General features: G+C 35.3%; 1 protein-coding gene across 5 annotated transcripts in view; it reads right to left on the minus strand.

Annotated features, from left to right (window-relative positions):
• The window catches only part of TEX10 (testis expressed 10), a 95,338-nt gene that overhangs the window by 38,203 nt on the left and 29,782 nt on the right, over positions 1–27,353 (minus strand). For all 5 annotated transcript variants that reach the window (XM_077140272.1, XM_077140285.1, XM_077140281.1 and 2 more), the window contains 6 exons: positions 25,561–25,799; positions 24,758–24,893; positions 22,188–22,363; positions 20,627–20,804; positions 7,971–8,059; positions 5,631–5,764 (listed from right to left, as the gene is read on the minus strand). In XM_077140272.1, the coding sequence (XP_076996387.1) occupies positions 5,631–5,764; positions 7,971–8,059; positions 20,627–20,804; positions 22,188–22,363; positions 24,758–24,893; positions 25,561–25,799 (952 nt within the window). The remainder of the gene's footprint in view (positions 1–5,630; positions 5,765–7,970; positions 8,060–20,626; positions 20,805–22,187; positions 22,364–24,757; positions 24,894–25,560; positions 25,800–27,353) is intronic.

Consider the following 27,353-nt stretch of genomic DNA (forward strand, 5'->3'; position numbering starts at 1 on the left):
GATCTTTGATAAGGCAGTCAAGCCAACTCACCTGGGACAGATCAGTCTTTTAAATAAATGGTGCCTAGAGAACTGGATATTCATATGCAAAAGAATGAAAGAAGACCCATATCTCACACCTTATACAAAAGTTAACTCAAAATGGATGAAAGATCTAAACATTAGTTCTAAGACCATAAAACAGTTAGAGGAAAATGTTGGGAGATATCTTATGAAACTTACAATTGGAGGCGGTTTTATGGACCTTAAACCTAAAGCAAGAGCACTGAAGAAGGAAATAAATAAATGGGAGCTCCTCAAAATTAAACACTTTTGTGCATCAAAGAACTTCATCAAGAAAGTAGAAAGACAGCCTTCACAATGGGAAATAATATTTGGAAATGACATATCAGATAAAGGTCTAGTATCCAGAATTTATAAAGAGATTGTTCAACTCAACAACAAAAAGACAGCCAACCCAATTACAAAATGGGAAAAAGACTTGAACAGACACCTCTCAGAAGAGGAAATACGGATGGCCAAGAGGCACATGAAGAGATGCTCAATGTCCCTGGCCATTAGAGAAATGCAAATCAAAACCACAATGAGATATCATCTCACACCCACCAGAATGGCCATTATCAACAAAACAGAAAATGACAAGTGCTGGAGAGGATGCGGAGAAAGAGGCACACTTATCCACTGTTGGTGGGAATGTCAAATGGTGCAACCACTGTGGAAGGCAGTTTGGCGGTTCTTCAAAAAGCTGAATATAGAATTGCCATACTACCCAGCAATGGTATGGGTATGGAGGGGTGGGTAGGAGGGCCAGGGCAGGCTCCAGGAATCAAACCCAGGCCTCCAGAATGACAGGTGAGAATTCTGTCACTGAGTCATCATTGCACTGCCCCATAACACGTATTTTAAACTACTATTTTCACTTATCAGAAATCCCTCAGCTACTGAGACTTTATTTTGTCTCACTTCTCACTTCCCCCTTTTGGTCAAGAAGGCTTTCTCAATCCCATGATGCTGGGTCCCAGACCATCCCTGGAAGTCATGTCCCACATGGCCACCTATCCACTTTTAAGGACTATCATATTTCATATTTATAAGGTACTAAATATTTACAAATACCATATACTTAATTACAAATAAACTATACTTCAAAAAGTTAAATTTTAAAATGTAAAACCAGATCCGTATCTCAAACACTGCATAAATATCAATTCCTCATGGCTTAAATTTACGTAAACAGTTAAACTATAAAAATTTTAGAGCAGACTATAGGAAAATACAAATCCTCTGACCTTGGGTGAGGAAAAGTATATTTAAATATAGACAGAATAAGCACAAGTCACAAAGGAAAAGATCAATAAACTTTACTATGTATAACTAAAGAACTCAAATGACAGTGAGAAGTCAGGCCACAAATTAGGAGAGGACAGATAAATGACAAAGGTTTTAGTACCCAGAAAATTTAATATTTCCACAAATCGAGAAGATAATAAATACTCATGATTCAAGAATCCCATTCTTACTGTAGGCCCTGAAGAAGTTCTTAAAAATGTGTATTCGCAGACATGTACAAGAATGTTCACAACAGCAATGTTTATAATAGCAAAAATCTGAAACAGATGAATCAATCATGGGAATGGCATTGGTAGATCAGTGGAGAATTCTGGCCTGCCATAGAGAAAGACCCAGGTTTAATTTCTGTCCAATACACTCCCCCCTCCAACCCCCCGAAATTAACTCAACAAATGGTGCTGCAATAATGGGATACTCACACAAAAAAAGAATGAAATGTGACCCCCCCCACCCAGCATACAAAAAAAAAGATCAATCGTGGTATCTCACAACAGCATACTCTACAGATGAGCCACCACATCAACACAAACAGCTTAGAGACTATGTTGAACAAATAAAAGCATTTATCAGGGGGAAAAAGTTTAGTAAACATGTAAAACTAAACACTATAGTTTGGAATTACATCTACAGTAAAAACTAAAGAAAAGTTTTTTTTTATGGTATAACAATTCAAAATAGTAGTGACTGAAAGTGTAGGCTCAAGTAAAGGCAACTAAGGGTTTCAAAATTACTAGAAATGGTTTAATTCTTAAACAGGATGCATTTCATTGTTATTCTTTAGAGCTAATTTGTGTTATAAAATATTTGTTTACATCCAGTCAGTACTTCATAAAGGACAATTAACATTAATCATCAAGTCTTTCACTGGCCCTGGAAAGGGAATCTCAATTTGGTAGGGGGATTTCTGTCCAGAGATTCCTCTTTCTTTTGGGATCCTTCCCTGTTTACCACTGCTTTCATTGTGAACAGCAAGGTGATAGTGTTTTCTTCTTTAGTGCCAGAAAGGAAGGCTCACCATGATAACGACAGGAAAAATAGGAAAAGTCCAGCCCGATATATACAGAATGTTACTTCTACAAAAGGAGTACAGAAGAATACATATAGTCATTAGTAAAGGTGGAAAATATTTGTAAGAATACATTTAGATTTTTTTAAATTTTGTACCAAATAAACATTTTTTATGTTTATTTGTTGAAATTTTTATTTTAACAAATGTTTATAAGTCGAAATTCAATTAGTGCATTTCCTAATCTAACTTATATGGACAGCTTAATTGAACACCCATAAGTACATGGAACCTTGAGTAGAGCATGAGATTTTGTAGGTTTGTCCAGAGTGATGCCTTGATAAATCCCAGAAGGATTTGAACAGTGAGTAAAAATGTATTTGCAAAGTCCCCTTGGGAGAATGGTGAGAAAGGTGGAAAATTCTTGATATTCTCACAAGCAGTGGGGACAACCAAAGCAATAGGCTGAGCCCCCAATCTTGGGTTTGTTCATATGAAACTTAACCCCACAAAGGATAGGCTAAGTCTACTTAAAATTCGGCCTAAGAATCACCCCCAAGAGAACCTCTTCTGTTGCTTCAGATGTTGCCTCTCTCTCTCTGCAAACATGTCAAGCAAACTAACTGCCCTCCCCTTGTCTACGTGGGACATGGCTCCCAGGGGTGTGGACCTTCCTGGCAACACTGGACAGAAATCCTAGAATGAGCTGGAACTCAGTACCAGGGGACTGAGAAAACCTTCTCAACCAAAAGGGGAAATGAGACCAAAAAAAGCGTCAATGGCTGAGAGAGTCCAAACAGAGTCCAGAGGTTATCGTAGAGGTTATTCTTATGCATTAAATAGATATCACCTGTTTAGTTAAGGTGTAATGGAGAGGCTGGAGGGAACTGCCTGAAAATGCGGAGTTATGCTTCAGTAGCCATGTTTCTTGATGACGACAAAATTTTACACTAAGGATGTGTACAAACTATGTCTATTTCATATACTTTCACATGAAAAAACTTAAAATATAGCAAAATTTATCCAAAAGAAAAACTGAATGCTAAGCTTAAAAACTTCAAAAACTAAAAATAAGACTCAAATTTTTCCTAAGTTACAAAGTAAATTAATGTTTCAAAATAAGCAACCTTGACATTTAATATATGTCCTTGCAAAATACTCACCTCAGCAGCGTAGATGGTCACAGTTTCATGACAACAAAGCCCCTAAAGGTTGTATGAGCTGCCCATCTCAACAAAGTACACAGAGACTCTGGTGGATCTATACCTGCAACACAGACTCACTAACCCCATTCAACCCTTTCCCCAGTGCATCACATAATTGTTTAAATACACTGGAAACAGTCTATCCTTTAAAACAACAACTACCGCTACTGTTCGCAAACCCAAACCCCTGGATCTAGTCTTCAGCACTCTCCACTTACTATGTAATAAAAGATAACATCTTGAGCATTAAAAAACTAGTTTGGTTACCCAAGCCATCATCTCTTTAAAGTTTTAAAAAACAATATTTATGAAAACACCATCATGACAGAACTAGGCACTACAAGTATTAAAGAGATGATAAACATCACTAGCATGACCTTAGCACTGTGACCAGAGAATCAGACAAAGATGATACAAGCTGGAATTATTGAATTCCTCTATATTAGTTAAGATCCCAGTGGATAAAATGGAGTATTATTTACTGGGGCCTTGTGGAGACCACAAGCAACAAATATGCCCCATGCACACAGTCTAAGTCTCAGGGATAAAAATATTGACAGAGTTTTTGTCTTCATGGAATGTATGTGTCTACATCTCCCAGGAAACACTTTTGTGAATTGCTTTCCTGTTGACTTCACCTGTGAAGCAGGCTCCTGCCATGGAGCAAGCCACTGGGTTGGTTCCCTGGCAGTGTGACATCAGTGGCAGAGCAAGATCACATCAATGCCCTGCAGCACTGTAAAAACTTGTGAAGGCTCAATGTTTAGGATTCAGCATGACTTCAAAGCCCTGGAACTTTAAGCCTTGACCAAATGACATATAATTTTCCAAAAACCCGAAAGTTTCCAAAAAAAAACACTATGGCACACAGGGACAGAAGAACATGAAGAGAATTCAGAATAGAATAAGTGAAGTAGTCAGTTGAATAAAATCAACTGTAACAGCAACAAAAGCGCGAGTTAGGTTGTAACTTGAATCTAGAGACTATCTACTGAGAAGCTTGACAGAGAGGGCCTTAGCCAAGCAATTGGAGATTGGTTACAGGAAAGAAATGAGATATGTCCTGCAAGCGGTTCTAGATCATTAAAAGAATCAACCAGCAGAGAGCATGAAGTCAAAATCTGCATGAGGTTCAAACCAAAGGAACTGCATTCTTACTGAGCAAATACCTTTCAAAGTCAGGGCAGAAACTTAATAAATATAGATATTTTTCAGGGAATTAATTCTCAGTATTAATGTTTACAATGTTTTTGCATGTTTATTTTACGTAACATTTAAGACAATCTGGTCAATTAAGGTAAAAAGATCTAGCTTATATTCCAATTTAAAACATGTCAGTCATTAACTTAGATTTCTGATTTTAATTTGAAGTCTCACTAAACAGGAACTGAAACAAGATATTAAGACTTACTATTTCTAAGTTTATTACATATCTAAGAATTGATTAAAGGTGAAGGTCTGTCAGGAACTATTTGAAAAATACTAGATATATTAAATAAAGCTTAAATGGGGCTTAAAATTTTATTAACTAAGTTTGCTTAAATTTACTACATTAAAAACTAAAATGTGTAAGCTGAGCTTTAAAATATAAGATATACTAGGGTTTTAACTTTAATAAACTATGAAGTGATAAAGTGACAGGAACTGCTGAATAATCTTTTCTGTTCAAAAAGGAAATCAATTACTCTAAATCTATTTAAGGCTTTCTCATCCCTCAAGATCTAAGCCAATTCTTCCTTTTCCATGAAGCCTTTCTTTAATTTTAAATAGATAAACATTCTAGGCCAGATAAAAGAAAATTTCTCTCTAATCATTTATGAACAAGTAAATCATTTATAAACAAACTGCTTATTTCTTCTATTCCAGTGCCATAATTTATAATGAAAAAATACACCTCTTTTAGAAATATACATCACCTAGTCAGAAGATTATAAACTCTTTCAGAGCAGGAATCGTATTTCATGCTATTCTATATCTCTAGAAACACCTCACATAAGACAATCCTAAGATATAAAATAATCTTGTGAGCTGAATTTGCATGAATATCAGGATTTTTTATACGCAGTTACCTCTGTTACATCCCAATGATGTAAAAATTGATCCAAGTCTGTAAGGTAGAGAAGCACAGGGGAAAGCTGCGTCTGGATGACATGAGGAACCCCTCGAAGGCTCTGAAGCCAAGTCAATTCCTCTTTTGAAAACCCTAATATAGGTATACAAAGAAAACTAATTAAAACACCAACAAAATTACAAAGCAAGTGGCATTCTTCATAATTTTTAAAAACACAGAAGATGTACCTTCAAATTATACTTTTCTCTGAGTACCCTGTTTATCTCAGTTTCTGCATTTAATGTCATATTTTAAAAAACAGATGCTAGCAATGGAGGTTTTTAATTATATATACAAAAAAAATATGATCTGACCCAATCTATAATATAATTGAAAGGTACTTACTAGAGGTTTTATCACTAATACTTAAAATAACATGAAAGTAGGGCGGGCCGCGGTGGCTCAGCGGGCAAGAGTGCTTGCCTGCCGTGCCGGAGGACCCTGGTTCGATTCCCGGCCCCAGCCCATGTAAAAAAAAAAACAAACAAACAAACAAAATATAATAAAACAAGAAAATGTTTAAAAATGTTTCCCTTTCTTCCTCCCTTCCTTCCTTCCATCCTTCCTTCCTTCTCTGTCTTTCCTTCCTTTCCTCCCTCTCTCTTAAAAAAAAAAAAAAAAAAAAAATAACATGAAAGTAAAAACAAACAAAATAACATGAAAGGCATAATCTTTCCTAACAATGGTAGGTTTGAAAAAGCAAATGAATGAGTAGCGGTAATACATCTTTCAGACAAATACCAAACTTTATATGCCCTTACACAACAGCCCTTCAAATATTTTTTTTTTTTTTTTTTTTTTTAAGAGAGAGGGAGGAAAGGAAGGAAAGACAGAGAAGGAAGGAAGGATGGAAGAAAGGGAAACATTTTAAAACATTTTCTTGTTTTATTATATTTTGTTTGTTTTGTTTGTTTTTTACATGGGCTGGGGCCGGGAATCGAACCGGGGTCCTCCGGCACGGCAGGCAAGCACTCTTGCCCGCTGAGCCACCGCGGCCCAAATATTTTTAAACTGTACTATTAAGGGGATAGTTTTTACTTAAATTTTGACTACACATTTTAGTTCCCTCAACTACACTTTAAATAATGAAAGTTCTGAATTCCCTTATCCCTATTATTCTTGGCCTAGCCTCCACAGACAATTTGTCAAAGTCCTTCATGAAAGGTAGCTCACAGAATCATCAGAATACTACTAATGTTGTCTGATTCCAGCGTTCTGCTTTTATGTTCACATCACTATATTTCCATCAGTACAGCATACAGTAGCATCATACTACTTACTTCTAATGAGCTTTCTAAACCTCTGAAACCAAAAAAATGGTGTTTTGCCAAACACTGTTATTCTAACATAAAATCTCCCGCTACCCCAATCTCAAATGTATACATCCAAAAAAGTCAAGTGAATAGAGTAGGAGTTTTAACTTTTTAAACAATATTCATCCTGCTAGATTCAGCTCATTTTTAGAACCTGTCAAAATCCTTTTGGATTCTGAATTAATATATTTTAACTACATCTCCTAATTTTCAGTTTTCAAAAAAATCAGAAAGAATCTCATTGCCATCACCACTGCCAATGTATAAAAAGAAATTTTTGAAATAGTATGGTCATTTCAAATAATTTTTCTAATACTTTTATGTCTAACTTACAAAACTTCTAGGTTCATTTTAATAATTTTACTTGCAGGGCACATGGAATGTAGAAAATGGTTAATGACATTTTTTTTTTTTTTTTTAACATGGGCAGGCACCGGGAATCGAACCCGGGTTCTCTGGCATGGCAGGCAACTGTTCTTGCCTGCCGAGCCACGGTGGCCCAGTTAATTACAATTTGATATTCTTCATATTAAGTTGAACATTTTTAACATGTTTAAAATAGATACTCTATTATCCTTTTCGTGTTTTTTAAAGTTATGTAATGGGATTATCTCTGATTTTTTAAAAAGAAGCCACATATCTTCAGTTTTCTGTAAACAATGAGGAGAATAAATTTTAAAATAAGACTAAGAAGGAAATGAAAATAAAATCATGAAACATTCAAATAATTCTCAAGCTTTTGACACTTTCACTATGAGATTTAAAGATAAATCATGTAGCTCAGGGGTCTGACAATGCAGTAGGGTACAAATATTACTTCAAAGATTTCCACTTATTAATCATAATAAAACTCACTGCAAGGTATATAGGTCCTTTATCATCTTCAAAACTGAGAACTGAAGAGATAAGACTGCAAATCTCAGAAAGGTAATCTTCACACTAGGTGCTTTCTTTTCTTAAATAACCTTGCAAGTGAAAATGGTTACCTGTGAGTGTTGAAAACAAGAAGCTGAAATAATCCACATCACTGATCAATCTGTCTTTAACTGAATACTTCCATCCAGAAAATGATGATCTATATAATAAAAAACAGGAGAAGTATTACCAGAAGTGATCAACTTTAGACATTCTCAAGAATAATAGCACAGTATTTAACTATTTTTCTTTACTGAAAATAGCCTGATTTAATAGATTAAAAAAGCTAATTATTTTAATTATACATATCAGAGCTCAAATACCACAATAAGACAACTCCTACATACACTGAGACCTTACATTTATGTAGTTTCACTAAAAACGATAATATGGTCTACATATATGGTCAAACTTAGAAAATACCAACCTACTGGAAAGTCAAACTTCAAGGAACCAAGATGAAGTTTTGCTTTTCAGTACTAGGTACAGTTTTAATTTTTATAGACTCACCTCAGCAAATGAGGTCAGTTTAAACAAACCCCAGCTTTCTAGACTAACTAAGCAGAAATATACTAACTAGGAGAACAGTTCTGTAAAGCCAATATAAAACAAAGTAAGAACTTCGTGTTCCTATACTTAGCAAAGTTGTAACTAGTGGATCACATGGCTCCTGCTATGAGATCAGTTTTCAATGACTCTTAAAAATTCCCTTCAAGGCAAAGCTAGAAATAAAAAGAGCAAATATCAACCACAGATTCAGCAAAATAGGCTAAAGGCTGAGAATAATCAGAACAAGTTAAGACTGTAATTTTTTTTTTTTTGGTGCATGGTCCAGGAATCAAACCCAGGTCTCCCACATAGAAGGTAAGCATTCTACCACAGAACCACCCGTGCACCCATGACTATAAATTTTACCACAGACATCTGAATAAATGTGAGACAAATTTCAGAGTTATTAACTCAACTACAAGACTTTAATTTTTTACCATTCTAATTTTATTTATATTTCCTAATATTAAAATTAGAGGGCTTAAAAATAACAGAAACACTTCTATCATTCCTACACAATGAGCAAAGGAAATACAAGGAGTACCACAAGCTATGTAAGAGGTTATAAAAAGCTAAGGATGCTCAGTACAAAGTAGCACAAAACAGTGGTTAGCAAAAACAAACTAGTACTTTCTTTAAACTAGTGAAAACAGGAAGCAAGTGTGCCATCCAGTGGCTAAAAGTGGTAGCAAATCCCTAAGAATCTATTCTGAACAAATGCCAAGCAATACTACACAATGCTTAAAATTATGATGACTAAGTACAGTAGCCAAATCAGAATACTGAGAGTGAAAGGAGGTGCTATTACTAATCATTCTGGAACAAAAGGAATGAACTAAAAGTGCTGATGGCAAACAAAATGACAGAGCTACCCTACTTAAAACCAAGCAAAACTTCATTTCACTTCAAGCAATCTCTCCTGCCTCAGAAATGTTTTCTAACAATGTAGACTACCTTTCCATATTTATGTCTCATGTTCCCCAGTCAGCTGTAAACAATCCAGAACTAGAGAGGATTAAGAACTGAAAACAGACCAATGGGTATGATTACAGAACATAAGTAAAACATTATGAGGAAAAAGTTAAACTGCACAAAACTGTAAACGGGTGGTAAAATGGTAGTGCAGAATTTTTTAAAAGCTAAGGGAAAATTAACAAACATTTCTAAATGGTGGGTTTTCACACATGGAGCAAAACCAATATTCTCTGATGGTGTCTTGCTCTTAGATACAACCTCAATCCCATTCATCTGAGTACTTTGTATTCTTGTCAGATTCTGTTTTCCTAAAAATATTCCCTTAATCACTTCTGATTTTTACCTTTTACATTGCTTAGCTGTGAGATCAAGTTTAACTCAATTTTTGTAGTTGTAATGCTCTGTTGTCTCTGTCAGGAAGTCTATGCAATGCCTGATATAACATGCATTGAAAAAGCTGGCTACTTTACTACAACCAAGGAGAGAAGGGATATTTTCCAGAGAAAAACAATGAAGTAACCCACTATATTCTGAACAAACCAAACATTATTCTTAACATCTGAACCTAGGAAAAGTGATAAAATGATAAGGTCAATGATAAAAGAAAGCTGATAAATGTGATAGTGTATTCTATTTAAAAGAAGAGGTTAAGTTGAAGAGGACCTACCTATACATCTCTAGACTTGGGTCAAAGCTAAAAAAAGGGTAATTTAATTTGGTGCGATTTTAACTGTCATGACAGTCTACTTTTAATTTAATGATTTAAAGTCCCATTATCATTATTTGTAACAGTACATAAAAAATTAACATTATTCTCCCAACTCTCACCAAAGTCTCCATAAAAAAGTTAAAAACAAAAGACCTGAAAACATCCTTGCCAAAACTTAAGCATAACTGAATGATAACTGATGCAACAAAGGTATTAAATGCAGCTTCCAAAGAGAATCAATTTCAACAAATACTTAAAAGGTGAATTTTAACATACATACCTCACTAGAATTAAAGAAAGAGAGTGCCCTCTGCTGGAAGTTAATAAATACAATACCATTTAAATTTGTAGGAAAAGAAATAGCATTTAATTCTTTTAAAGGTCTATAAACTAGACAAATAAGAGTTTATTTCTAAGAAAGAAAAGCATGGCAAATAATATTTAAATACTTAAAAATCTAACTATCAACCCCTCGCTAATGAACAAACATATCAAAGAAATAAACCTTGAATTTTCACAAATTAACAGTATGTTGCAAATAACCCATTTGCCAAAAGGAATGGTTATCATTAGTTATGAAGCACATTTCTGGTGACAAAATTCAAACACTGCTCCTATACTGATAGGAAGAGACTGGCAAAGGAAGCTAAAGAGAGTCTATTAAAATGTGAGCTAATTACTTGGGATAAGGGATCTGTACAAGACCATAGGGGATTAAATAGAACTTTTCAGCTACTGCCTAGATTTCACTTTCTTCCTAAAACCACATCACATCCTACCCGTGCACCACAATCAGTAATAAATGCTGCTAAATACTACATACTATGCCTGATGCGACAAACACGATGTGTTAAGGATTTTTTTTATATTGGCAATACAAAAAACCATTATTGCAAAAGCTTTCAAACTGAATACTGTTCTCTATCTAAGAAGGAAATTACAGATTATCTGGTAGTTTACCAAACAGGAAAATCTTTCTTCAAAGCAAGCACATAAATTCATTTGGTTAAAAAATTATAGCATTGGAATGAGTGTTAGGTGAAATAATCATACAGGCTTTCATGAAGAAAATGGAAACTGAAGAGAACAGAAAAACATAATTTCTTAAAAAGATACTAAGAAACAGATGTAGAAATCATCACAGCTCTGGTATCAATAGTAAGGAATAGTACCTAAAAGATTCCATACTGTGGAACGATAGTCCTAACACTCAATAAGCTAGAGGCCTGATGACAAAGGGCTTTGAAAGCTAGGAGAAAACTTGGGTTTAGGAGTTAGCAACTATGAGTAACAGCAGAATCTAGAGCAAGAGTCATACTTAAATCTAAACTCAAAATTAGTGATTATGAAATAAAGCAAACACCCAAAAATCACAACCCTTCCCAAACAGGGTCTAAATACACATAAGAGAGAAGGAAAAAAAAAAAGTATATTTTAAAAAAATGTTCACTAGAGAAAGGCTGCTGATGAGTAGATAAACACTGACCAAACATGTCTCTATGTATTAAAAAAAAACTTTTAAAAAATGAAAAACCCAGGAAATATATGAGACAAAAAAATGTTATAAATTATGAACAAATAACATAAAGGGAAAAATAAAGAGATCATAGAAATAAAGGCTAAATGAGATGGAACATAAAAAAGCTGGGGAGTTGGGGGGGCACTTAAAAATCAAACAGAACTGAAAAAAAAAAGAAACATATAGAGGGAAGAGAAAAAAATACAAGTATTCCTTCAGAAAATAACCAAAATAATAGAAGAAAAAATATAAAGATATAGGGAAAGTTTCTGAGAAATAAAAATTTACAAACTAAAAGGACATACAACATCACAGGAAAGTGATCTAGAATCCAATGAAATATTATTCAGCAATAAAAAGAAATGAAGTACTGACAATGCTTCGACATGGATGAAAACATTATGCTCAAAGACCTCATTCACAAAAGACTACACATTGTATGATTCCATTTATACGAAATGTCCCCAAACAGGCAAATCTATAGAGACAAAAAGAAGATTCACTAGGTGCCTGCCTAGGGCTAGGGGCAGGACAAAGTTGGGTAGAAATGGGAAGTGACTGCTAGTAGCTACAGGATTACCTTTTAGAGAGACGAACATTTTCTAACACTGATTGTGATAACAGCTGCACAACTCTTAATATACTTTAAAAAAACACTGAACTGCACACTTTAAATAGGTAAATTGCTCGTTGTGTGAATATTTCAATAAAGTGGTTATAAAAAAGAGACAGAACAAACAACATCAAGACATACACTATTAAAATATTGGGCTTCAAATGTAAAGAATAAATAACTCTGGGTACTCAGAAAACTCACTGTCCTATAAGGGAGTTAAAAATTAAGCATCGTTGAGTCAAAGGACAAAAAAATAGTACATATCTGCATAATATAAAATTCTGAAAAAAGCAAACTGATATGTAGTGACAGAAGGACTATCAGGGAATACTTGGGCATGAGGGATAAAGGAGGAGGGTTTACAAAGAAGCGCAAAAACAAATTTGGAGGCTGATGGGTATGTTCATTATCTTGATTCTGGTGAGTTTCCCAGTGCATATGTATATCAAAATTTATATTCTACAACATAAAATGTGTAGTTTATTGTACATCAACTGCATCTCAATAGAGCAGTTTTAAAATTAAAATTAAAAGCCTCAAATCCATTTAACATTAGGTTTAAGGTGAAAATAAACTAGCAGAGGGAAGACTGTCCATACAGAAGAGAATAATGACTGCCATGAACTCTAAACATGCACAAGTGAATAACTGGTAAAAATAAGAAGTTAAAAAAAAAAAAAGTAGAAGAAAATAATATAAATATGCCGAGGCCTTGATTGTTCGATGGTTGGAGATCAAGATATTTAAAAATAGTAAAGCAATCTTGAAATGGTATAAATATATTTCTCAGTACGGAGGTATCCTGACAGTCAATATACGACTATGTTTGTACATTATAAAGTTACAATCATAAACATGACCACTAGATGAAAACTATAAATCTGACAATCACCTGAACACAAACATACATATACACACACACATACCACAACACAGAATATATAGCAGAGAAACTTTTTAATTGAACACCATAATACTTGGAACCTTGAGAAGGGCATGAGATTTTGTAGGTTTGTCCAGAGTGATGCCCCGATAAATCCCAAAGTGTTTTAAACAGTGAATAAAAAAGTATTTGCAAAGTCCCCTTGGGGGAATGGTGAGAAAGGGGGAAAATTCAACTTTCCCAAGTGGAGAATTCTTAATAGTCTCACAAGCAATGGGGACAACCAAAGCAATAGGCTGAGCCCCCAATCCTGGGGGTTGTTCATAAGAAACTTAACCCCACAAAGGATAGGCTAAGCCTACTTAAAATTAGGCCTGAGTCACCCCCAAGAGACCCTCTTCTGATGCTCAGATGTGGCCTCTCTCTCTCAGCCAATATGACAAGCAAACTCACTGCCCTCCCCCTCTCAACGTGGGACATGACTCCCAGGGGTGTGGACCTTCCTGGCAACTCGGGACAGAAATCCTAGAATGAGCTAGGACTCTGCATCGAGGGATTGAGAAAATCTTCTCGACTAAAAGGGGAAAAAGCAAAATGAAACGAAATAAAGTGTCAATGGCTGAGAGATTCCAAACAGAGTCCAGAGGTTATTCTTACGCATTAAATAGATATCACCTGTTTAGTTAAGGTGTAATGGAGAGGCTAGAGGGAACTGCCTGAAAATGTAGAGCAGTGCTCCAGTAGCCATGTTTCTTGAAGATGATTGTATGATACAGCTTTTGCAGTGTGACTGTGTGATTGTAAAAACCTTGTGTCTGATGCTCCTTTTATCTACCTTATTGACAGACGAGTAAAACATATGGATTAAAAATAAATAACAGGGGGCGGGCCGCGGTGGCTCAGCGGGCAAAGTGCTTGCCTGCTATGCCGGAGGACCTCGGTTCGATTCCCGGCCCCAGCCCATGTAACAAAAAACGGAAAAACAAAATACAATAAAACAAGAAAATGTTTAAAGATGTTTCCCTTTCTTCCTTCCTTCCTTCCTTCTATCCTTCCTTCCTTCTATCTGTCTATGTTTCCCTTTCTTCCTTCCTTCCTTCCTTCTCTCTGTCTTTCCTTAAAAAATAAAAAAAAATAAAAAAAAAAATAAATAACAGGGGAACAAATGTTAAAATAAATTTAGTAGATTGAAATGCTAGTGATCAATGAAATGGAGGGGTAAGGGGTATGGTATGTATGATTTTTTTTTTGTTTTCTTTTTATTTCTTTTTCTGAATTGATGCAAATGTTCTAAGAAATGATCATGATGATAAGAATGTTTCTATTTGTATGTGGCTATGTTTCATTAAAAAAAAGTAAAAAAAAATAGCATAAGATAAAATTAAGTTGTCAATTTAACACAGAACACAGAACGGATAATGCCAAACAAAGTTCTAACAATTATCATCAATGTATGTGTACCAAATGGCAAAACATCAACATGAATTGAGGCACAAAAAAAACCCTGACATTCAAATTTACCTTAGTTAAATTGATTTGCATGAGAAACACTGCAGCAGCTTTCTAAAAATGCCCAGGCCCCATCCTAGACCATTAAATAAGAATCTCTGGGAGAACAAATTTGTCGTAAATAAAATTCTTTCGGTATTTAATAATAGCCAGGATTTAAAATCATTGATCTATCTGATAACTATGACTCAAACTCTGTGCCATGAAACAGTAGGTATACTTTTTTTTTTAATGCCCCTGGAATGGTCACCAAAAGATAACTATTTATTAGGTCACTAAGATAACCTCAAAAATAGAAACGCATAAATAAGAAAGCAAACATAATCTAATCACAACAGATATTTAATAAAATCATAAAACAAAAACACCCTTTTACCTGGGAATTTTGAAACTCTTAAATATTACCATTAGGATTAAAACATCAACTGCAGAATATTTTGGTAACAGATGGTGGCGATGATAGCACAATACTGAACGTAACTAACAGCACTGTAGAAATACCTAAATATGGATAGAAGGGGCAGTGACAGATTGCATGTATGGTAACAGAGTAACATTTTTCTAAAAAATCCATAAAATTACACTAAACAAACTTTGAAACTGAAGTTAAAACATGGACTATAATTAACAGAACAATTATAAAAATGTGCTATTAACTGTAACAGATGTTCCACACCAAATGCAAGCTATTGATAATAGGGTGATATAGGAGAATTCCATATTTTATGCATGACTGTTCTGTAAACCTACAAGTTCTCTAATAAAGTAAAACGAAAAACAACAACAAAAGCACCATTTGGCATCCCACCTCACCTTTCACCTGCTCACTTTTTTCTATTCTCCATCACTCTATGGTAAAGCTTCTTGTGCAATTCTGAAATAGAGTAACTATGAAATAATAATACTGAAAACACTAGACATCAAAATCTAACAGATACACCTAGCTACAGTATGCTCAAAGGAAAATTTACATCCTGAAATACATAAATATTATTAAAAAGTATAAAAACAGAAAGCATTAAAAAAAAAAAAAAGAACTTAGGAAACAAATCAAAACAAAGATCCAGTTCATAACTTAGCTAATCTCACTGGGGGAAAAAGAAACAGAGAAAGCACAGATAGATACAACAATTGAGACTAAGGTAAATATCCAAATGAAAGGAAATTTTAAGAGGGAATGGAAATCTTAAAAAATAATAAAATACTAAAACCATCCACTATTTCTATAGGGTAGTCACATGGGTCATACAATTATCAAAACTCAAGACAGTGAATATGTGTGCATATAATTTTATGTTAATTCTATTTCAATTAAGCAAAGAACAATAAAGAATAAGACCAGAAGGTATGGATAATGTAAATTGACAAATCACTGAACATAATGCACTCAAAACACTGGGACTAAAAAGTTTCCCGGAAAAGTCTAACAAATCTTAAAGGTACAAGTAACTCTATTTAAAAATAATTAAACTCACAGAGCAACAAAAAAAGAAGGAAAAGTTCCAAATCTGTGAGGAAGGTATCAGAACACTAATAATAGCTGAATAAATAGAACATCAAAAACAAAACATAAGCCAGTCTTATCTAAACAGCACTGGAAAATTCCTCAATCAAATTTATTCACCAACAGAATGCAGCAGCACATTAAAATAACACTAAGAGGGCAGGCCACAGTGGCTCAGCAGACAGAGTTCTCTCCTGCCATGCCAGAAACCCGGGTTCAATTCCTGGTGCCTGCCCATGCAAAAAAATAAATAATTAACACTAAGACATGCTTAAACTGGAATATTCTCCAGATGGGTAAAAATAGTTCAATACTTCATAATTCAGGAATATAAAATAATTTCATAGGTAAAGAGTAGAAAACGTAACATCACACCCACATATGCTGAAAAGTCATCTTAATAAAACAGAAAAGGATAAATACTTCACTAACATTATCTAATTCTTTACTGAACTTGAAAAATAGCATCATGTTGAATGAAGAACCCTGGAAGCATTTCATTAAAATATCAAAACCATAATACGAATGCCATCTGTTACCACCATAACTTCACAGTCTTCAGGGATAACAGCCAATCTAATTAGATAGAGGAGAAAGTATGAATAGGAAAGCAAGTTAATAAAATTATCACTATTAATATACAACTTCGGAAAAATCAAGAGAATCAACTAGAAAGCTGTTAAAACAAGGCCTTTCCACCTACAAATAACTAGCATCTATAAGATACAACAGGACTGATACATGCTAGAGTATATGAAACAGATAATCAACAAGTATTGGCCAAGTCCCTTCAGGTATGGGAGAGAAAATACGGATCTATTAAACTTTACGAACAGGGAATCCCCTGTCAAACTTTAGGGACAAATCAATAGACCAAGCCCTTGATCTTGAGGTTTAGTCTCATGAAGCTAATGTAGGTAGTGGAGAAGAAATATTAGCCTAAAGGTATGCCTAAGTGTTACTTCTGGAGGACCTCTTTTGTTACTCAGATGGGGTCTCACTCTCTCTAAGCCCAACTCTGCAAGTGAAATCATTGCCCTCCCCACTATGTGGGACATGACATCCAGGGGTGAAAGTCTCCCTGGTGGCATGGGAGATGACTACCAGGGATGAGCCTGGCCCTGAAACTATGTTATCAACAAGCCATCCTGACCAAAAGGGGAAAAGAAGTGTAACAAGGTATCAGTCGCTGACAGTGTTCAAACAGAGTCAAGAGGCTACTCTGGAGGTTGCTCTTATACAAGCTTCAGTTAGACATTGCTACTATCATAACTTGCCAAACCCCCAAATAGGACCATTCCAGCCAATCCTAAAGCACACCTAGGGCAATATATAAGATTCCACAAGGGTTCCATGTACTAGAGTAACTTCCCAGAAACCTACAACCTCCAGATGGGTCCCTGGTCCAGATGAGTCCCGAAACCTAGAGGGCCCAACCTCCCCAGAACATCAGAAAGTTCCATCTCCCTACCCCATATTAGTGACAGATGCTTCCAACATGAAAAAAATTAGAAAGGCCATAGCCCAAACTCCCCTAAAGAGAGGGAGAGAAAGATCAAAGGTAATGGTGGAATTATACAGAGAAGAAGGATTTAAGAAATGAATATGATTGCTGAATCATTAAATTAATATCTCTTTTAGTCTCCAGTATCTAGGAGCAGCTAGAAGTAAAAACCTAAAATTATGGAATTGTAACCCATGTCAAACTCTGAAATATGTTCTACAACTGTGGTGCTGTGCTTTGAAATTTATTGCTATTTCGTTTTGAAATTTATTACTGTTTTGTATGTATTTTTCACACACAAAAAAAGTTGAATAAAAAAACTATTCCTTCTAGCCTCCTATATTCAAGAGCAGCTAGACAGAAAAATCTGAGAGGATCATGTGGTAGTCCATGACAAACTCTGAGATCGGTCCTGTAACTACTTGTTGAAAAGTGTCTTGAAAACTATTTTTTTCCTTTTGTTTTGTATATATGTTATATTATATAACAAACAAGTTTTTTAAAAAAGTATAATGGCATCAGCAAAAATGGCAGAGTAAGAACTTCTGAAAATTCTCTCCTCAATAAATGCAATGAGAAAACCGGCAAAAATTGTCAGAATCAACTCTTTCAGAACTCTAGAAATTAACCAAAGGCTTTCAGCATCCAGCGTGCATTTATTCAAGGAAAACAACCTGAAACTTGGTAGGAACAGAGAGCTTTGCATCAGCTTAAGTAGCCTTAGTTCCAACCCTGCCCTGGATCTTCAGGAGACTTGGGAAAAAACAGCTTGCTTTCATGATGAAAACCAGCAGGCTAGCAGCCAGTGGAGGAAGTATGAAGCGGTTTCAATGCTTCATTCCCAAAGAAATGTCATAATTTGACCTGTCTGCTGGATTCCTGGAAAGCCCATTTGCAAAGCTGTTTACATTTGACCTAGCCCCAGCATTGAGAGCCTTTTACACCCAAAAAAGACTTTTCCCCAAGAAGTTGAAAAAAGTAACAACTAAAATGAAAAATTCATTGATTCAACAGATTTGAACAGGCAGCAGAAAGAACCAGAAAACCCGAAAACAAACTGGTTGTGTGCTGGAACCAATTACAGACAATAGTCTAATTTCATGTCTATCTGAGGTGGTAGACAACAGCTGAGAAAAATCTTAAATAAGTCTTCCATTGGGGTTTTGCAAACTTCAATACATATCTGGGAATCTGGAAGATCAGGCACATGAATAAGCCACACACACAGGGTTGTGAACATGCCCAGGGCTTCAGAAGTTCAGCTGTTAATTGTAATCCCATTAATCAACTACTAAGAAAATAACTCAGCAGTACCTAGTAAAAAGAAATGACAAAAGAATTTAAATGGTACACTAGGAAATATGCATTTAACACAAATGGAAGCAGTAACAGAAGAACAGAGAAATAAAAAAGATAGAAGACACACAGAAAACAAACAGCAAAATAGAAGGTGTAAACCCTATCGTTATCAGTAATTGCATTAAATGTAAATGAAGTAAACACTCCAATTAAATGCCAAGACCAGAAGAATGGATTAAAAATTATCCAATCATACACCACCTACAATAGATACACTTTAGATTCAACGACACAAAGACTAAGTAAAAGGAAAAAAAAAAAAAGATACATGTGCAAACAGTAACCAGAGAGAGCTAGAGTGACTATATTAATATCACAAAAACAGAAGTTAAGACAGAAATTGTTACTACAAAGAGACGGTTTATGGTAAAAGGACTTATTTTCATTGTTTTTCTGGGACAACAAAAATGTTCTAATTTTGAACAGGGGGCTTTAGGCACAACTATGTGATGATACTGTGAACCAGTGATTATATACGTCAGATGGTTTCCATGATATGTAAATATATATCAATAAACTTGCATTAAAAAAAGTCGCAGAAGAATTCAAAGGAAATTTGAACAGGGTGCATGGGTGGTTCATCGGTAGAATGCTGGCCTTCCATGCAGGAGACCCGGGTTTGATTCCCAGACCCTGCACCTAAAAAAAAAAAAAAAAGCATTCAAAGGAAATGTGAAACTCAACATGATAAAGATGTCACTTATTTCCTAAGATAAAGTTAGTTTATCCTAATAATACCTGAATGGACTTTTTTCCTGGTACTAGACAAACTGATGTGAAGAATCACATGGAAAAACAAAGAATAGCTAAGAAAATTCAGAAAAAGAAAATTCTGAACATAAAAATCCACTGCTATGTGTGTGCAGCGTGAGGGGAAGGGAAAGGCCCAGTTGGGTCCTTGGAGAGCGAGCCCCTCTGGTCACTTCCAGGCCACCAGAAGTCTGAAGGGCAAAAGCAGTCAGCACGGGGAGGCCTGCTGGGACATAAGAGCTGACAGCCAGCCTTCCTGCCCCGGCCCAGAGGGCAGAGGGGACTGGCAAGCAGCTATGCCTGCTGCTGCTAGTTTCCTCCAGCACTTCCCCCCATATAACCGAGCAGACCCTCGCCCACCCCACTGTTGGTCTGCTGGCAAGGGTGGGAGCCAGAGTGGGGGTGGTGCCTGCCTTCCTCCCCCTCCCATGGAGAAGCCAGCAGACAGGACGAGGCGGCAGCAGCAGGACAGGAGGACAGGAGAGCTGAAATAAATCACCAGCACATTAAATTCTCAACTTACTGAAAGGAAAGTCTATACTGAATTCCATAACACCAAAGGTTTTAAATGCAGTACTCTCAATTGTCAGTGAATTCTTTCGACATGCTTTTGATGGTTCAATTTCAACCCTTATTTCAATTGCTCTATTCAAGTCATTAAAAACATAACTTGGCAATCTTACACTAGTGAACTTGATCTATTTAGCAACTATATCAACATAGTTGTCATTCTTGCATTAAGAATAAATAGCAGTGACATTAAAAGCCTTTTTTCTATGTCACAAATTACCAGGAAATGCAGTAGGGAAAAAGACTGTACATTTAAAATACAGCTCACTGAGCACGCTACCTCATGTGCAGTATCGCAATAAGCATGGCGGCTAAACTTGAACTAAGTCTTCCCATAATGCAGCAACGACTTAAGCGAGAAAGCAAATCAGCAGGTAGACTGTGTAGAAAATACACAAGTTGAACCAAACGTTGCTGACAATCTGCTGAGAGAACCACCACAGGGCCTTCTTGTGGATCTAGAGGGAGAGGCAGACATAGTAAATTCAACTACAAAAGATAAACAAACTAGAGAGCAAACTGATAAAGCAGATTAAGTAGTGATCTCACTGGATTGTACAGACTGGCATATTATGCTGAATTCAAATTTTATCTATTTATGGAAAAATTTTAACATAAAGCACATATGTATGGTTTCTTAAGCTATTTTCTGAAGTAAAACATTGAATGCATTTATTTAATAATTTATTTAACGCTGTAATAGTTCCATATTACTTAAGTGCCTTGTCTGAAACAAAAACTTTGGATGGAAGTGCAGGGGTATTGGACACAAAGCACAATAAACAGTAATCAATTTTGCTAATCAATGGTAAGTATAACATTAATCCAATTTAAAGAAAAAGGCCTGTATTATATATATGCATCTGTACACACATACGTACACAAGTATACTACACAAATGTGTGTATATATATTTACCTATATACATATCCCATATTTGAAAACTACAAACCTTAAAATACGACACAAAAAAAGTGGAAACAATGCAAATCTCCATCAACTGATAAATGGATAAACATAAGCGGTATAGTATTTATAGTATGGAATACTAATCAGCATACTACTCAGCCATAAAAAGGAATGAAGTATTGACATATACTACAATATGAAAAAACCTTGGAAACATTATTCTAAGTGAAAGTATCAAAGTATCAATTACAAAATGCCACATATTACATGAATCCATTTATATGAAATGTCCACAACAGGCAAATCTATGGGGAATGCTAATGGTAATTGTACGATTTTGTTTTCAGGGTGATGAATTTTATGAAATGATGGCTACACAACCTTTTGAATATATTAAAAGCTATTTAATTCTACATTTTTAAATAGGGTGAATTTTATTAAATAGGAATTACATATTAATGAAATATAGATACAGATATAGACACACAAAACCTAGTATGCTTTTACTGATGTTTTTGCTTAAATATTAAGTCAGTTCCAGGAATGAATAAAGAAGTATTAATATATGGAAAACATACTAGATACTCATTATGATTAAACAATAACGATATTGACTTGCCACAAAAACTTTAAAGGAATTTAAGTACCTGATCAACTTTGAATTTGTGAATAGCAAGTAGTTTAAAAGACAATTTAAAGCATTCAATAAGCATCTCCAGCCATTAATCCTCTATTAACAGTGTTCTATTCTAATAAGTACTGTCAGTTGAAAATGAATTCACTGTTTCATGTTTTGTTTTGCTTTGGCAATTTAACCATGGTATAAGTGATTCCGACTAAGAGAAAAGAAACTCTAAAAGAGGTCCCCTTAGAAACTGCTAAATCTGAGTAGATCAATGACTACCTAAACCGTTGCACAACCAAATTCTTACCGTAGATTCGGAGCGCAGTAGCTTGTAAACTTTTTAGTAATTCTCTATTTGCTCGAGCAGCAGCAGTATGAATGATATCAATAAGCTGTGTTGAGAGCTCAGGGTTTCGGGAGCCAAGATGAGCAAGTTGCAATGGTAAACCAGCCAGCCAACGGGATAACACTTTACTACGATGTCTAAGAAATGCCAAAGAAGAACAAAGTAAAGTATTTCTTTTCAAAGACAAGGGAAATAAATTTAAACCAAAAGTTCTTGAACTTAAATATATCCCAAAGTGGCTTATTATCTACCAATAATGCCATCTTTATTTACTTAAGCATTTGAGAGCCTACAAGACGCCAGTATCATTTTTCAGCAGCAGCATCAAAAGTCATGAACTTATTTACACATATTTTCCAAGGTTTTACCCACTAATCTAAAAATTTCATGTACCCTGAGGCACTATGTAAATTATATTATTGTCTTAAAGGACAGGAACACTATATAACTCTCTGTGAACTATTCATCTTTATGAACATTGTTATACATATTAACACCTTGATACTGATATTACTGGAGTAGAGGTTGGCCTATGCTAAATAGCTTCACCTTGTATTATTTTAGTTCTTTCAGATACTTGCTAAAGCTCTAATGTCTCCTGTGTCCAGTGAAAGTCATCACTTCTGCTGTCCCTGGAGCACTTAGACACTCAGGTGTCTCTTGAGTTCAGAGACACCTGAACTCAAGTCCCAGCTCTGCCACCTATTAGCTGCATAACACTTAGGTAACTTATTTAACTCAAACTCCAGTTTCCTTCTGTAAAATTCAAATACTAGTATCAACCTTACAGTACCTTAGATATAAGATTCTCTTAACATACATTAACAGTATGTTAAAAGAATTATTGAGATAAATTATGAAAAGTACCTGGCTCACAGTAAAGATTCAAATACCTATCAAAAACTACCTACATATGCTAAGGTATCCCAAATCTACACTTTTCACCAAAACATCTCTTCTGGCTGTTCAAAATAAACCTCAAACTCATATACCCAAGAATTAATTCCTTAATTCACTGTTTATGTTGAATAGCTGACAGGACCAAATTCAGCCAGAAACCTTCTCATCTTCTATTATACTCAATCTTATCTCGTATTCCCTAATATGTAACAAAGGGCTAGTGATCCACACATCTATGGGCAATGGATTTTTGACCAAGGAATCAAGTCCACTCAATGGGGAAAGAATAATCTCTTCAACAAATGATGCTGGGAAAACTGGATACTCACATGCAAAAGAATGGAAGTGGACTCCTACCCCACATCATACAATGATTAACAAAAAATGGATCAGCCATCTAAACGTAAGAGCTAAAACTATAAATTTCTTTAGAAGAAAACATAAGAAAATAATTGCAAGACCTTGTATTAAACAGTAGATTCTTAGACCTTACACCAAAAGTATGAGCAATGAAAGAAAAAACAGGTAAAACGGACTTCATCAAAATTAGAAACTTTTGTGCAAGGACATTATCAAGAAGGTAAAAAGACAAGCAACAGAATGGGAGAAAATATTTGAAAACCACTTATCTGATAGTATCAGAGTTTAACATTCTGAATACATAAAGAACTCAACAAGACAAACAACCCAAATTTAAAATGAGGCAAGGATCTGAAAGACATTTCTCTGAAGAAGATAAACAAATGGCCAATAAGCACATGAGAAAAGAGTGCAGTTCTGACAGATGCTACAATATGAATGAACTTAAAGACATCATGTTGTGTGAAATAATTCAAACACAAAAAACGAAATATTGTATGATCTCATGAAATAAGAATATTAAAATTTATAGAGGTAGAAAAGTATAATACAGATTACTAGGTGGGGGGGCAGGGGAATTAGTGCACATTGGGTGTAGGGTTATTGTCCGGAGTGATGGGAAGATTCTGGTAATGGATGGCAGTGAAGGGACCACAACACTGAGTGTGCTTAATCTCACTAAATGATACGACTGGGAGTGGCTGAGATGGGAAATTTTAAGTTGTACATAGGTTTCCATCACTAAAATGAAACAAAAAAAGAGCAAATGAAGAGGCAATAAGTGCAACCCATGATCCTGGAATGGAAATGGAAGTAATTATGGATGAGAATAGTTTCAAAATGACTGGCTATAGACTAAGTGTTATATCAATGTGAAATTGCTTGAATTTGATAACCTTACTTAAGATGGTTGGCATATGCGAATATCTCTGTTCTCAGGAAATGTACATGGAAGTAGTAAGTATTTAAGGAACACAGTATATACAACCTACTCTCAAATATTAAAAAAAAAGATAGATATAGCAAGTTAGGTAAATAGCCAGGGGGATGTATGGATGGATAGAATGGTGTGGCAAATGTGGCAAAATGTTCAAAGTTACTGGATGTGGGTGAAAGGTATGGTGGAGGTCTCTGATTGGTTTCTGTATTATTTTTGCAACTGTACTGTAAGTCTGAAATTATTTCAAAATCATTTTTTTCAAAAATTTAAATAGACTACAAAGTCACTCAACAAGAGAAAAAGAAAAGAAAAATAACAAATGAAACTTTACCTGAGTCTGTAAGATGTCAGTTCTTCTTTCTGATAGACTTTACTGAAAAACTTCAGTAACAAAGTCCGAACTGGAAGGAGAAGACCCCTCTGCTGATACAATGTATAAACTGCCTTGATGAGAGTCTCTGTAACCTCTAAAATCAGAGGAAAAACAATTCTTTAGTATGAATCAAATATGCATTCAGCAACCCCCTAATTTTTCTAAAAGCAAGAAGTACATTATCTTGTATCTATGGCAGAACAGATCTTAGTCATAAATGACAACTACAATCAAAATCCTATAGCAACGGCCTGACTCACAAATACAAAAGTCCAACCAGTCAAAAGACAGAAGAATTTTTCCAAAGGAGCAACAAAGCTAAGTAGAGATGACAAAAACCAAGATATTAGAAAGGTGTACTAGATGGCAATCAAATAAAGGAAAGCTTTGTTTTAGAATTAAGTTAAACTAGTATAGAAAGAATTAGTGAGACACACTATAAACTGACTTGATGTAACATAATTTTAAGCTGTAAGAAAGAAGAGAAGAGGCATGATCCAGTCTACACTTGTTGAAGGAAAAAAGCTCTCAATTTCTAATCAAACTCAAACAAAAAAGGGTGTTTCTTCACTACTAGTCTCAATGGCACTGCCTCTAATACAGAAACCTTGGTAAATGATTAGACTAGCTCTATCTTTTTACCTTGAATGTAAAATTAATGTGATTACGTGGAGTGCCTAAAAAGTCATCATTTCAAAACTAGACCCAAAACAGCATTCACAAGAACAGTTTTCAAATAAGGGCAAAGCAGCAGCACTTACCTATGTCTGGCTGTATCTGCATTAACCTCCAGGACACCCCAAGCAATCGGTTCAGCTGCTTACTATTAAGCTTAAAGCCATCTTCAAGTGTCTCTGTCACAAATTTCCTTATCATTTCTATCCAATTGGAATCCTTCTGCAAAGTTGAGGCATTTGCCAGGGAGACCATGATATCAGACAGTGTTAAATTCAGCAAGAGATGATCTACATTATTTGAGAGACTCGTGCAATGCTTGATGCTAAAAACAAACAAACAAATATACCTATAAAGTGTTACATCTAACATGGATTCTTCACTTAGAATACTTTAAATAATCCAGTAATGGGTCAGTAAAACATATTTCCTTCTAGAATTAATACATTTCCAAGAAAGGTGGTTAGACAAGGTACAGGCCATTGTTCTGTAAATAAGTCATTACAGAATCAGGGCTGTTAAATAGGCATGAATTACAGTTGTATACTGCTCAGTTTATTACCTAAATTGCTACTTATACAAAAAGTTCTTATAATCTTGCCTGGTAATCTCAGAAATGATGTGGCAATAAGATGAAAATTCCAATGCATTTTTTAGAAGATTTTTTTTTAAGCAGATACTTGTATTTCAATGGAGACCAAAGCAGATCTTGGCTCTGCTTCAAACTAATCAACTAACTTAAAGGAATCTCTAATTTCTCCAACACACAATGGTCATGTATCAAACTCAGTTTATTCTAGCCAAATAAAAGAACCCATCTCCTTCAAAGCTTGAAAGAAATTTCAAAACATGTCAAACAGAATACTTTAATAAGAAACACTGCAAAACTTAGAATATACTTGTTTCAGCCCATAATACATTCAACAGGAGAGTGTATTATATGTTTACAAAAAAGTAAAGAAAATGGCTAGTCCTCGATTAAACTTGGGCAAGGACACAGGCGTGAAGAACCACAAATACAAAGGAACTAGAAGTTTGGTGCCACCTGGAGGCTAGAAATGATAAACCTGGAAAGGGAAAAATAAGGTCAGATTATAAAAGTCATAGGCTGAGGACAGTAAAAATAATTCCAAAAGGAAAAATGAGAGTTACAAGACTATAAACTTGTAACTTGGCCTATAGTTGTGACTATTGTACCAATTCAGGCATGAGATAAGAAGTGCAAGAACCAGAGTCAGTGTTATGGACAGCGGGAGAGAGACATGTAGTAAAAATAAAAATGAGATGGTGTCATGGTCAGGTTCATGTGTTAACGTGGCCGGGTGGTAGTGTCCAGTCATCTGGTTGGGCAAGCATGCCTGTCTATGAGGTCATTTCACAGACTTAAATCATGACTGTCAGCTCCATCCACAGCTGACTGCATTTGTAATCAGTTAAGGGGAGTGTCTTCTGCATTGAGTGACGATTAATCTAATCACCAGAAGGCTTTTCAAGGAGGATTCAGAAGAGACTGTCATTCTTTCTGCTTCAGCCAGTGAGCCTCTCATGTGGAGTTCACCAGACCCTTCATCAGAGTCGCTAGCTTCCCAGCCTGTCCTATGGATTTTGGACTCTTCCATTCCCATGGCTGCCCAGCCAGCCTCTCCTGAGAGTTCTTTGCGGACCTCCATCAGACTTACCAGCTTGAGGCCTGCCCTACAGACCTTGGACCCTAACATTGCAACGGTTACGTGAGATACTTTTATTAATTTTATACCTACGGATATCTCTTGCTGATTCTGTTTCTCTAGAGAACCCTAGCTAATACAGATGGATTTGAGGTTTGCCTACATTTATACATCATCTATGTGAATTTGGAGATAGTGGGGATGGGATGAAT

This window comes from Tamandua tetradactyla, chromosome 2 (genome assembly GCF_023851605.1).
Source record: "Tamandua tetradactyla isolate mTamTet1 chromosome 2, mTamTet1.pri, whole genome shotgun sequence".
Lineage (NCBI taxonomy): Eukaryota > Metazoa > Chordata > Mammalia > Pilosa > Myrmecophagidae > Tamandua > Tamandua tetradactyla.